Source organism: Trichomycterus rosablanca, unplaced genomic scaffold (genome assembly GCF_030014385.1).
Source record: "Trichomycterus rosablanca isolate fTriRos1 unplaced genomic scaffold, fTriRos1.hap1 scaffold_106, whole genome shotgun sequence".
NCBI classification, from domain to species: Eukaryota; Metazoa; Chordata; class Actinopteri; order Siluriformes; family Trichomycteridae; genus Trichomycterus; species Trichomycterus rosablanca.
The window spans coordinates 176,511-190,471 of record NW_026946947.1 but is presented as its reverse complement, the minus strand read 5'-3'; the positions used below and the strand labels follow the sequence as shown (position 1 = coordinate 190,471).

General features: G+C 42.7%; 1 protein-coding gene and 3 non-coding genes across 5 annotated transcripts; 2 read left to right on the top strand and 2 right to left on the bottom strand.

Annotated features, from left to right (window-relative positions):
- Positions 1-3,925: 3,925 nt before the first annotated feature.
- On the top strand, positions 3,926-4,909 carry LOC134304492 (uncharacterized). 2 transcript variants are annotated; one of them, XM_062990019.1, is made up of 3 exons: positions 3,926-4,299; positions 4,378-4,536; positions 4,620-4,909. In XM_062990019.1, the coding sequence occupies exons 1-3, from the start codon at positions 3,981-3,983 to the stop codon at positions 4,838-4,840; spliced, it is 699 nt and encodes a 232-aa protein (XP_062846089.1). In that variant the 5' UTR covers positions 3,926-3,980; the 3' UTR covers positions 4,841-4,909. The 2 variants fall into 2 exon arrangements, with proteins under 2 accessions (XP_062846089.1, XP_062846088.1); XM_062990018.1 differs by having other exon boundaries at positions 4,375-4,536.
- Positions 4,910-10,353: 5,444 nt separating this feature from the next.
- Positions 10,354-10,435, top strand: trnas-gcu (transfer RNA serine (anticodon GCU)). Its single transcript has one exon. It is a non-coding gene; the product is annotated as a tRNA-Ser (tRNA).
- A 1,390-nt stretch (positions 10,436-11,825) lies between these two features.
- Positions 11,826-11,897, bottom strand: trnae-uuc (transfer RNA glutamic acid (anticodon UUC)). Its single transcript has one exon. It is a non-coding gene; the product is annotated as a tRNA-Glu (tRNA).
- Positions 11,898-13,032: 1,135 nt separating this feature from the next.
- trnae-uuc (transfer RNA glutamic acid (anticodon UUC)) lies at positions 13,033-13,104 on the bottom strand. The gene has a single exon. It is a non-coding gene; the product is annotated as a tRNA-Glu (tRNA).
- Between the last annotated feature and the right edge of the window lie 857 nt (positions 13,105-13,961).

The following is a 13,961-nucleotide window of genomic DNA, read 5'->3' as shown; positions in this document are numbered from 1 at the left end:
TGGATGTTAGACACCTTGAACTCCTCCACCTTCCACTTGAGGATGCGCCACAGGTGCTCAATTGGGTTTAGTTCATCACCTTTACCTTCAGCTTCCTCAGCAAGGCAGTTGTCATCTTGGAGGTTGTGTTTGGGGTCGTTATCCTGTTGGAAAACTGCCATGAGGCCCAGTTTTCGAAGGGAGGGGATCATGCTGTGTTTCAGAATGTCACAGTACATGTTGGAATTCATGTTTCCCTCAATGAACTGCAGCTCCCCAGTGCCAGCAACACTCATGCAGCCCAAGACCATGATGCTACCACCACCATGCTTGACTGTAGGCAAGATACAGTTGTGTTGGTACTTCTCACCAGGGCGCTGCCACACATGCTGGACACCATCTGAGCCAAACAAGTTTATCTTGGTCTCATCAGACCACAGGGCATTCCAGTAATCCATGTTCTTAGACTGATGTCTTCAGCATACTGTTTGCGGGCTTTCTTGTGCGTCAGCTTCCTTCTGGGATGACGACCATGCAGACCGAGTTGATGCAGTATGCGGCGTATGGTCTGAGCACTGACAGGCTGACCTCCCACGTCTTCAACCTCTGCAGCAATGCTGGCAGCACTCATGTGTCTATTTTTTAAAGCCAACCTCTGGATATGACGCCGAACACGTGGACTCAACTTCTTTGGTCGACCCTGGTGAAGCCTGTTCCGAGTGGAACCTGTCCTGGAAAACCGCTGTATGACCTTGGCCACCATGCTGTAGCTCAGTTTCAGGGTGTTAGCAATCTTCTTATAGCCCAGGCCATCTTTGTGGAGAGCAACAATTCTATTTCTCACATCCTCAGAGAGTTCTTTGCCATGAGGTGCCATGTTGAATATCCAGTGGCCAGTATGAGAGAATTGTACCCAAAACACCAAATTTAACAGCCCTGCTCCCCATTTACACCTGGGACCTTGACACATGACACCAGGGAGGGACAACGACACATTTGGGCACAATTTGGACATGTTCACTGTGGGGTGTACTCACTTATGTTGCCAGCTATTTAGACATTAATGGCTGTGTGTTGAGTTATTTTCAGAAGACAGTAAATCTACACTGCTATACAAGCTGTACACTGACTACTCTAAGTTATATTCAAGTTTCATGTCTATAGTGTTGTTCCATGAAAAGATATAATGAAATATTTGCAGAAATGTGAGGGGTGTACTCACTTTTGTGATACACTGTATATATACAGTGTATCACAAAAGTGAGTACACCCCTCACATTTTTGCAGATATTTAAGTATATCTTTTCATGGGACAGCACTGAAAAAATGACACTTTGACACAATGAAAAGTAGTCTGTGTGCAGCTTATATAACAGTGTAAATTTATTCTTCCCTCAAAATAACTCAATATACAGCCATTAATGTCTAAACCACCGGCAACAAAAGTGAGTACACCCCTTAGTGAAAGTTCCTGAAGTGTCAATATTTTGTGTGGCCACCATTATTTCCCAGAACTGCCTTAACTCTCCTGGGCATGGAGTTTACCAGAGCTTCACAGGTTGCCACTGGAATGCTTTTCCACTCCTCCATGACGACATCACGGAGCTGGCGGATATTCGAGACTTTGCGCTCCTCCACCTTCCGCTTGAGGATGCCCCAAAGATGTTCTATTGGGTTTAGGTCTGGAGACATGCTTGGACATCCATCACCTTTACCCTCAGCCTCTTCAATAAAGCAGTGGTCGTCTTAGAGGTGTGTTTGGGGTCATTATCATGCTGGAACACTGCCCTGCGACCCAGTTTCCGGAGGGAGGGGATCATGCTCTGCTTCAGTATTTCACAGTACATATTGGAGTTCATGTGTCCCTCAATGAAATGTAACTCCCCAACACCTGCTGCACTCATGCAGCCCCAGACCATGGCATTCCCACCACCATGCTTGACTGTAGGCATGACACACTTATCTTTGTACTCCTCACCTGATTGCCGCCACACATGCTTGAGACCATCTGAACCAAACAAATTAATCTTGGTCTCATCAGACCATAGGACATGGTTCCAGAAATCCATGTCCTTTGTTGACATGTCTTCAGCAAACTGTTTGCGGGCTTTCTTGTGTAGAGAGTTCAGAAGAGGCTTCCTTCTGGGGTGACAGCCATGCAGACCAATTTGATGTAGTGTGCGGCGTATGGTCTGAGCACTGACTGGCTGACCCCCCACCTTTTCAATCGCTGCAGCAATGCTGACAGCACTCCTGCGCCTATCTTTCAAAGACAGCAGTTGGATGTGACGCTGAGCACGTGCACTCAGCTTCTTTGGACGACCAACGCGAGGTCTGTTCTGAGTGGACCCTGCTCTTTTAAAACGCTGGATGATCTTGGCCACTGTGCTGCATCTCAGTTTCAGGGTGTTGGCAATCTTCTTGTAGCCTTGGCCATCTTCATGTAGCGCAACAATTCGTCTTTTAAGATCCTCAGAGAGTTCTTTGCCATGAGGTGCCATGTTGGAACTTTCAGTGACCAGTATGAGAGAGTGTGAGAGCTGTACTACTAAATTGAACACACCTGCTCCCTATGCACACCTGTGACCTAGTAACATTAACGAGTCACATGACATTTTGGAGGGAAAATGACAAGCAGTGCTCAATTTGGACATTTAGGGGTGTAGTCTCTTAGAGGTGTACTCACTTTTGTTGCCGGTGGTTTAGACATTAATGGCTGTATATTGAGTTATTTTGAGGGAAGAATAAATTTACACTGTTATATAAGCTGCACACAGACTACTTTTCATTGTGTCAAAGTGTCATTTTGTCAGTGTTGTCCCATGAAAAGATATACTTAAATATCTGCAGAAATGTGAGGGGTGTACTCACTTTTGTGATACACTGTATATATAACGCAGCACTCAGAAAACAGATTAGGAATCAGGTGCAGGTTTATTGGACAATCACAGAGTCGTAGTGAATAAGGCAGAACAAAGTCAAAAACCGGAGATCCAAACAATCAAGCAAACCAATCCAAAGGTACAAGCAAAACCCACAGTCCACAATTAGAATAATCAGGGTCATACACGAGAATCCAGAATACACAAGAAAACACCCAGAATTGCAGTTCAGAACAAACAAGACTTCGCAACATGTGGTTCTAAGTGAGGGGTATTTATACTCAAACTTAAACAGGAGATGGTGGCAATTCAGAACTCTGGCGAGCATAGACAGCCTGCATGACATAACCCCCTCCTGACGGGCGGCTTCCGATGCCGACAACCTTCTCCTCCTAGGACGTTCTTTGGGCTTAGGGGCTGGACGATCTGGAAAAGCTCTTGCTCTATACTGAATGAACCGCTTATTATACTGAGAAAACTGACTCTTCATACTAAAGAACTAACTCTTTTTACCTAATTAAACACAATGAACTGCATTTTTATAACCTTGATGGATGAAACTGTTCATGATCTTGCTGGCTGTGTTCACTATGTGTTGCAGTACAGCCTCCATACCACGCTGTGATACAGCTGGAGAGCACACTCTCAATGGTTCCCCGGTAGCATGGTCTGTGTCAAAGTAGCATCCACATGAGTGGCAGGACCCAAGGTTTCCCAGCAGAACATTGTCCAAAGCATCAGTCTGCCTCCGCCGGCTTGCCTTCTTCCCATAGTGAATCCTGGTGCCATGTGTTCCCCAGGTAAGCCAAACACACGGCCATCCATGTGATGTGCCGTGGATTCAAACGTGATTCATCAGACCAGGCCACCTTCTTCCATTGTGTGTGATCTCTGGGGGTGTCCACATACTTTTGGCTATACAGATCTACACTGGGCGTGTCCACATCTGAAGTGAATGTTAAAGACACTGAGTGGTGCTGTGATCATCAGCTCTGCTCTCAGCTCCAGCACACACTGTGACATCATGATGATGTCACAACATTCTACAAGCTCTGATCTGAGCTCCTGTGCTGGTGCTGCTTCACTTTGAGACAGAGCATCGAAGCAGCAGCAGCTAAAATGTTCTGGTTCAAGAAGTTGTGGTGTTGTAGCGCCCCGTCTGAGGACCCGCACAGTCTCAGACCCAAACCTGAGAAGGAGAAGAAGAAGAATTGGTGGCAGAGACTCAAAAAAAAGGAGAGGCAAGAGGAGATGAATGTAGAGGAGAATCAGATGACAGGAAATGAGGAGAATGCAGGGATGAGTACCCAGGTTCTGCAGGACCAAGGGCAGGAACCAGAGATACAGGTGATAGAGATGGAAGTGAAGAACCAGGTGGAGCAGAGCATGGAGGAGAAGAACCCAGAAGAGCAGAACCTGGTTATAGAAGGGATTGAAGGTACATCTTGAAGTGGGGTTTGAGCTGTGTGGTGTTTAATCCATCATGGTGCTGAATCAGGTTTCATTTCTACAGCAGATCCACTTCAGGCTGTCATTTTGGAGAACGTCTTCAAGTCCTCTAATGATGTGATGCAGCAGCAGAACGTCCAGGACGAGCACGTTCTGATTGCTCCCACATTCATAATCCAACCTGAAGAGTGTGAGAGACTGATGGAGACCACAGTGGAGAATCAAGGTGGATTATTTTCAGATCTAGATCTTCATCCTAGTGAGCAGATGAAGGCTGGAGTGTTCCTGTAACATGTGTGTGTTGTGTAGGCGTGTCCGTGCCCGCTGGTGCTCCCGTGCCCCCGGTCTACATGCTGAAGATGAAGAGAACGAGCCGCTGGACCGTGCGCCCTGTACTGGTGCTGCCATCCTCAAAATACATCTCATCAGCTCTGCTGTGTTCTGCAGTGCTGTGGTGTCCTTCAGAACGTCCTCGCTCCACAGGGATCGTTCCTCCTGATCATCTAGAGAGCCTGGAGAAGATGGAATGAAGAACCTCCAAACAACTCGATAAGCACCAGAAACTTTTCCCTCATCAAATAAAAATAAAAAGCATTAAAAAATAAACAGCTGGTTTAAGTTTAGTTGCTTATTAAAGGTGAACTGATGAATGTTTACTGGCTCCTGGGATCATACACAAGGTAGAAACAACTGAAAAACATGGAGGAACCAAACTGAACTGTCATCTTCAGATGTTCTTCTGAATTTTTCTCAGTGGTGCTTCCATCTCGCCACTCTATATGAAGCTCTGATCTGTAGAGGCTGCAGGAATACCAACAGGTTCAACATCTCAGGACCTTCAGAACTTTTTTTAGAGGGACCGCTGGGTCCTTCTTTATTTCCCTGATTTAGGAGGGTTCAAAGTCGTGCTTGTAACGATTTTGGGATAGACGGGACAAGAGGGGGACACACACGCAGAGATGTTTCAACAAAGAGTTTAATAATAATAAAATACACAAAACAAGTTTAAACCAGACAAGACACACTAAAACAAGACCTATGCTAAATGCGAATCTAAATGCTGAATGTTAACGCTGATCTAAACACATGAAACATGAACCTAACTAAACCAAAACCCTAAGCTAAGCTAAATGCTACACTAAACACACCTGAACAAAACTAAACAAGAACTAAGACAAACAGAAACACGACTAAACAAGGCATGAATCAAAACAAACAGTAGCAAACAGACAGGAGCTTAACAGACAGGAGCAAACCAAAAATCAAAACAGTCTCCGCCGTCTGAATCACAGCTGCACCCTTATATCATGCCATGTGCTTGTTACCTCAGATAAGGTGCAGCTGTGGCTAATTAGCAGGGGACCAATCACAAAAGGGGAGTTGGCTAAAGACTGAGAACACTCTAAACATGTGCTCCTGGACATAAACAAATTCCATAGACAGGCTGGATATGTGACAGTAGCCTTCAGCCCCAGGCCTGCCCCAACAAACCAACTGAAAACAAAAAGGAGGTCCTGGACCCTGAGGGGCAAATTTGAATTATACTTATAATACTTATATTAATAAGTATTGGTATATTAACATAGAGCATCGCCAATAATAATAGTTTTTTTTTTTTTTTTATTTACTTTAAAAAAAAAAAATTATTTCAAAGGGTTAATTACTTTTCTTTTACACTTTACTCTTTGCCTTGTTAGTCGACAAAATACATTTCCACTGCTTGATGCTTTTATTTCTTATTGTATTCTATTGAATGTTTGTATTATTGTTATTGTTACTGGTCACAAGGGCCTTAACCTTCTCAGCTCCAGGGTGCTGTACAATGGCTGACCCTGCACTCTGACCCTGAGTTCCAAAGCAGCTGTGATATGCAAAAGAAGAATGTGTACTGTTCCCGGTATATGTAAATATGACATATAAAGGCGTTTCATTAGTATCTTTTCTGCTGCAGTATCTGACTCTGCATTGTACTACTGCACCCTGCAGCTCACAGTGCCACACTGTACAAAAACAACTTTTACAGCACCTGCTGTTCTCAAAAGAGGGAGCTATTTGTCTGTTTATAGTTCACCTCGAATCCACCTAGATAACAAGCTGTTAAAGTCCCAAGTTTTTGTAACACCAGTTGTCCAAATATACAGTACAATACAATAATAAATAGAGATAAAAATGATTATTAACATTTACAGCATTTAGCAGACATCTAAAGGAACTTACTATTGTGACCATATACATTATACAATGCAAGCGATTGATGGTTAAGGGCTTTGTTTAAGGGCCCAACAGTGGCAACCTGACAGCAGTGGGGTTTAAACCCCTTCAATTACTTCAAATTACTAGTCCAGCATCCTAACAACTAATGTACCACTGCCCCTATTTGCGTCGATTGCCATTTTACCTGAGTTAGTTAAGGTCTATATCCTGGGAAGGTAGAAAATAAACAGAAGATTCAATTAATCATCAGCATTTTGCTAAACCACTGTATTAACCACAGTACCTTTTTAATATATATAATAAATTACCATTAAACTTAACTGTAAACATACACCTTAAAACAGTCATCTAGAGATTCAGAATCAATAATATAGATAGATGGATGGATGGATAGTGATATGTGTAAAGTGCAGTTAATGTATATAGTGTTTCAGTAATGTGCCAATAGAAATGTTAGTAACATCTGTATGCTGTTAAAGTGTAGCAACAAACACATCATAAACTGCAGCTATACTTTATTATCTACATAAAGGTTTTGTTTTTATTTATATACAATGGTTTGTTAGTCTATCTTTACAATATTAGATAAACGTTGACATGAGTTGACATGGATGTAACTGGATTGGGGGTGGGGAGCCAGATGTGGTTACATAAAGCAGAGACGCTTTCAACTCTGGATGCCAGATCTGAATCAGACACTCAGCACAATGATGTTACTCCTCTTCTTCATTTTCATTATTGTTGATGATAATGGTAAGTGATAGGCATCATATTTAAATATGTTTGTATTAATTTTCTACTATTAGAAGCATAAATTCTATATTTAGAAACAAAATGTATTTAATATAGCATTAACTAAACGTTATAAATTGTTATAATGTTTTATATCAGAAGCTGCTGAGAGCATTAAACCAGATCAAACCAGCTATTCTTCAGCTGAAGGAAGCAGCATCACACTGTCCTGTACATATGATGGATCAGTTTATAGTCTTCACTGGTATCAACAAAAACTTGGATCAAAACCAGAATTTATACAGCTGATTGTTGAAGGTAGTGAAGATGTTAAAACAGCTCAAACGTCTGACCCAAGAATCTCAATGAAACGCTACAAAACCAAAACAAAAATGGATCTGGAGATCATCTCTGCTGCAGTATCTGATTCTGCACTGTACTACTGCGCCCTGCAGCCCACAGTGACAGGAAATCCAGCTTTACTGTACAAAAACCTGTTATCAGAGGAGGGAGCTATTAGCATGTTTACATTTTATCACTTGCTGCTTCTTGAAACTCAAGTCTGTTTATCTAATAAACAATCAGTGTTTTAGATCAGTGGTTTTTAAACTTTCTGTCTTATTCTTCCTGCAGACACTTCTGAAGGTGTGCAACAGGACAGGATGTTGTTCATTCTCTGCACATCTGATATTGGGGAAAGGTTAGAACTACAGGCAGGCTGCATGGACGTCCCTGCAAAAGATGTCCTCTTAAAGGCAGCAGATGTTGCTCTAAAATCTCAATGTATTTTCCTGCATTAATGCTGCCATCAGATAACTGTAAATGATATTGTACTGACACAACACCATATCATGACAGATCCTGGCTGATTTGGGGTTGTATTACGTTACAGACTTATTTTATATTAGATTAGAGTTCTTTTTTTGCCTCAAACATCTAAACACAATCACCAATAATTATGAAAAGAAAACATCTGTATCTGATATCTGTACACACCCTTAGCCTAATACTTGTTTAATGCACCTTTGGCAGTAATTACAGCTTCAAGTTGTCTTGGGAAAAAAGCTACGAGCTTGGCACACTTGTTTCTGGACATTTCTGCTCATTCCTCTTGGCATATCATTGCAAGCTCCGTCAGGTTGGATGGAGAGCGTCGGTACACAGCCATTTTCAGCTCCTTCCACAGATGATTGATTGGATTTTTGTCTGGGCTCTGGCTGGGCCACTTAAGGACATTCACAGACTTTCTCTGAAGCCACTTTCTTTGTTCTCTTGGCTGTGTGCTTCAGGTCATTGTCATGTTGGCAGGTAAACCTTCACCCCAGTCTGAGGTCCAGAGTGCTCTCGGTGTACTTAGCTGGCTTCACAGTAGGGATGGCATTAGCCAGGTGATCAACGGTGCATGGAGTCCTCCAGATGTGACGCTTGGCATTCAGGCCAAAAAGTTCAATTTTGGTTTTATCAGACCAGAGAATCTTGTTTCTTATGGTTTGCATTTTGGCAAACTCCAAGTTGGCTGTCATGTGCCTTTTACTAAGGAGTGGCTTCTGTCTGGCCACTCTACCATAAAGGCGTGATTTGTGGAGTGCTGCCTGGATGGTTCTCCCATCTCCACAAGGATAGGCTGGAGCTCTGTCAGAGTGACCCTCAGGTTCCTGCTCACCTCCCTGGCCAAAACCCATCTTCCTCTATCGCTCAGTTTGGCCGAATGGTCAGGTCTAGGAAGATTTTTGGTGGTTTCAAACTTCTTCCATTTATGAATGATGGAGGCCACTGTGCTCTTTGGGACCTGTAAAGCTGCAGCAATTTTTCTGTACCCTTCTCCAGATCTGTGCCCTGACACAATCCTGTTTCTGAGGTCTGCAGATAATTTCTTTGACCCCATGGCTTGGCGTTTGCTCTGATATGCACTGTCAACTGTGGGACCTTATACAGGCAGGTGTTGGTAATCCCCAATCATGTCCAATCAAAAGAATTTAGCACAGGTGGACTCCAATTAAACTGTAGAAACTTCTCAAGCCGTATCAGTAAAAACAAACTGCACCTCAGCTCTTTTTTTTTTTTATTTAATATACTTCTCAAATACTTGTTTTCAAATAGATGTTTAGTATATTTTTGCAAAGTATGTTAAACAACTGCTGAAGTAATTCACTTAAAGCACACTTTAAATACCATATACAAAGGTTTACTTAAGTGTATTTTTTTATGAAGCTATAAAGTAGACTTAAGTATACTAATCTTCAATATGCTACAGTGCACTAAAGTGTATTATTGTTACACTAGTGATCAATACACTTAAAGAGTGCTAATTATACTGTAACTGTACAAAGACAATACAAAAGCTCCATAGAGTAGGTGTTATTACATGTGTGATTATGGTGCTTCGGTGGCGCAGCAGTAAAACGTGCTATGATGTATCAACTGACATGTCAAACTTGTGTGTTTAAATCTTGCATCTGCTAAAAGTCTCCAAACTACCTCAAAACATAAAAGTACGACCCCTGCTGGTTAATGGTTACGATTTAAGTAACAGAGATCATGCATGGCTGATAAATTTGGCTATGAACTACCAAGGATCGGAAAGTCTACAACTGGATGAACAAGGCAAAGGATGGATAATTCATTGTGCTCTGCACTCGTGAGTTCGAATCCCATCCTCGTCGAAGTAAACACACTTTTAAAAGCCCTCTTAAATAACCTCAGTCTGCTTTGAAAACATTGGAAATAAGTAACACTGATGTACTGAATTGCTACTCCTGCGTCTGTTTGTTCTTCCTTATATGGTCAATAGGCGGCAATGTTTTCAAAGCAGACCAAAGTAATTCAAGAGAGCTTTTAAAAGTGCAGGTGAATCCCATCCTCGTGGAGGTGAAAGTACTTTTAAAAACTCTCTCAAATGACCTCAGTCTGCTTTGAAAACATTGCAGCCTATTGATCATATGTGGAAAAGCAAACAGACATAAGAACAGTAGTTTAGATCGTCTGTGTTGCCTCTTTCCACCCGTTTTCAGGCCAATTCAGCCCTCTGAAGCTCCTCCTGCCACACAAATGACACACCTGCAACCAGACCAGAAGAGCATTTCTCATAGCTTGACCAGATGAGGTGGCCGAGTGGTTAAGGCGATGGACTGCTAATCCATTGTGCTCTGCACGCGTGGGTTTGAATCCCATCCTCGTCGAAAACATTATCTTTTAAACTCTTAATGCATGCTCAATAATTCAGCTCCACAAATCCACAAAGTGAAGACCGTTAAACAATGTGAGGTTACTAATCTGTATGTCATTAACATTGTATTAAAAGAACGGCTGTATAAGATGATCAGTTTCTATTTGGTGTTACAGTTGTGATTTTTTGTGAGAACTGCCAATATTTTGCACAGAGCTGAAAGCAAGAGTTTCAGGGGTTTTGTTCAATGTTTAAAGGCTTGGTTTTCAATAAGGATGGGATTCGAACCCATATGTGCAGAGCACAATGGATTAGAGAGTCCATCGCCTTAACCACCACGTGGTTAACACCAGAACTTAACAACCAGAACATGCTTTACCTCCATGAAGTAAGCCAAAAACACAGTTGCATTAAGAAAATGCCTGTATAAGATGAACTGTTTCTCTCTGGTGTTACAGTTGTATTTTTATGTGAGTAGTACCAATATGTTGTAAAGGTGGAGTTTAATTATCAGAGCTGAAAGCAAGAATTTCAGGGGTTTTGATCAATGTTTAAAGGTCTGGTTTCCAAAATCACACATGCAGAGCACAACAGATTAGCAGTCCATCGCCTTAACCACTCAGCCACCTCGTCTCAACCTGCCTAGGAAAATGTGTTTCTGGGCCGATCGGTCTGATTGATCAACCCAGACGGCTTGAACAGCTACATTGCCTTTAAGAAATATCTGATTGTTTACCAGAATGTGCTCGCACACTGCATTAGTGCATTATTTGTTAACAGTCAGTTTTAAAGAGAACTAAAATAAAATGAGCTTTCTGCTCTTCAGTCTTTTACAAATCTACAAAATCTACATTGATCAATCAGACCAACTGGACCAGAAACAAGCAGGTAAAGCAAGATGAGGTGGCCGAGAGGTTAAGGTGATGGACGGCTAATCCATTGTTCTCTGCACACGTGGGTTCGAAAACCAGACCACTGAACAAAACCCCTGAAACTCTTGCTTTCAGATCTGGTGCTGCTCACAAAAAAAATCACAACTGTAACTGTAGACTGCGTTATCCATTGCGCCACTGGCCCCTAAGGGACTGCGCTTGTGACTTTCCTGAAGCTCCGGCCTCATTTCTGTCTTTTGACCAAGGAAAGAATAGAAAACTTTGAAGCACGGCATACAAAAACACCCTGCCGTGACCAAGATTCGACCCAAGGTTGCTGCAGCCGCAACGCAGAGTACTAACCACTATACGATCACGGCATTCCAATGGTCAGCCACGTCCAGCTCACGTCCACTGCTCCCTTATAGACTGCAGTCATAGTTACAACAGATCAAGCTTCTTGAGCTACAGCAACATGGCGCAGAGGAACGAATAGGCAAAGTTTTGCTCGAGTCCTATCATAAAGATGAATTCCTATACCGGGAGTCGAACCCGGGCCGCCTGGGTGAAAACCAGGAATCCTGACCGCTAGACCATATGGGAAACTGAAGGGCTCACCATCGGCTGACGCCAGCATCAGTCACTTCTTTCCACTTTGACAAGACCTGCATTGTTGGATCTGAGGAACCAAGAACCATACACAAGAAGTTCGAAAGACAAAAAAGGCACAAGGTAACCGAGCCAGCCAGGAGCCGAATCTACAATCTTCTGATCCGTAGTCTGACGTTTTATCCATTGCGCCACCGGCCCCTATGGGATGGCGCTTGTGACTTTCCTGAAGTTCCGGCCTCATTTCTGTTTTTTGACCAAGGAGAGAATAGAAAACATTGAAGCACAGCATACAAAAACACACTGCCGTGACCCGGATTCGAACTGGGGTTGCTGCCACCACAACGCAGAGTACTGACCACTATACGATCACAGCATTCCAACGGTCAGCCACGGCCAGTTCATGTCCACTGTTCCCTGATAGACTGCAGTCATAGTCCCAACAGAACAAGCCTCTTAAGATACAGCATCATGGCACAGAGGAACTAATAGGCAAAGTTATTCTCAAGTCTTATCATAAAGACAAATTCCCATACCAGGAGTCGAACCCGGGCTGCCTGGGTGAAAACCAGGAATCCTGACAGCTAGACCATATGGGAAACTGAAGGACTTGTCATCAGCTGACGCCAGCATCAGTCACTTCTTTCCACTTTGACAAGACCTGCATTGTTGGATCTGAGGTACCAAGAACCATACACAAGGAGTTAGAAAGACAGAAAAGGCACAAGGTAACCGAGCCAGCCAGGAGTCAAACCTAGAATCTTCTGATCCGTAGTCAGACGCGTTATCCATTGCACCACTGGCCCTCAGACTGTGCTTGTGACTTTCCTGAAGCTCCAGCTTCATTTCTGTCTTTTGACCAAGGAGAGAATGGAAAACTTTAAAGCACAGCATACAAAAACACCCTGCCGTGACCCGGATTCGAATCATGGTTGCTGTGGCCACAACGCAGAGTACTAACCACTATTCGATCACGGCATTCCAGCGTTCAGCCACGTCCAGCTCACGTCCACTGCTCCCTGATAGACTGCAGTCATAGTTCCAACAGATCAAGCTTCTTGAGCTACAGCAACATGGCGCAGATGAATTAATAGGCAAAGTTTTGCTCGAGTCTTATCATAAAGACGAATTCCCATACCGGGAGTCGAATCCGGGCCGCCTGGGTGAAAACCAGGAATCCTGACCGCTAGACCATATGGGAAACTGAAGATCTCGCCATCGGCTGACGCCAGCATCAGTCACTTCTTTCCACTTTGACAAGACCTGCATTGTTGGATCTGAGGTACCGAGAACCATACACAAGAGATATCTTGTGGCAATCGATTTCTGAGAAAATTATGGTCTTCTTTGATATGCTACATGACCACCTTCCCATTGGAAAAACTTGCCCTTGATCCAATATGGCAGCTTTCAAGATGGCGGCCATGTTAAGGACATAGCCTAAAAGATAGGCCCCCTCACCCATTACTTGCTGGGGTATTTAGATATGTCATTTTCCCTTTCGTTTCTGAAAGAAAAGAGTGTCCTGAGACTTTTGACTCACCCTGTACATATTTTACAGTAGGTACAGTGCTGTTGTGATTATATGGTAAGCCTTCTTTTTTCCTTCTAAATGCTTGTGTGCAGATTTTTGACGAGTCTTTCAGTGCACTTTTTGCGAGTGTCTTTGGCTTATTGCTTACCATGATAAATACTTCACTTATTATTAACCAAATGTACTAACAGTTATGTGTCAGTAGTGCAATACATTAAATACATAATTTATAATGACAGAAATCAAGAGTTTAAGTTAACGTCTATATCAAATATAAAAAGTCAGCAGTTCTGTAAGAATAAACATATTACATATAATATTTGCATAAATAATCAGTTATACAGTACAAATAGATAGTAGGTTTTGTTCCACACAGATGTAGTGAGTGTAAGTGTGCACATGATGGCAGACTCCATCTACATGTTACTAAACTCTGTAACAGGGCTGTACTGCTGGAAAAGTCAAGTCAAGTCAAGTCAACTTTATTTATATAGCGCTTTTTACAATATACATTGTCTCAAAGC

Coding starts and splice junctions, on each gene's coding strand:
- LOC134304492 (XM_062990018.1), top strand. CDS start 3,981: ATGTTCTGGTTCAAGAAGTTGTGGTGTTGTAGCGCCCCGTCTGAGGAC. Junction 4,300..4,374: donor GGTTATAGAAGGGATTGAAG/GTACATCTTGAA, acceptor TCATTTCTACAG/CAGATCCACTTCAGGCTGTC. Junction 4,537..4,619: donor GACCACAGTGGAGAATCAAG/GTGGATTATTTT, acceptor TGTGTTGTGTAG/GCGTGTCCGTGCCCGCTGGT.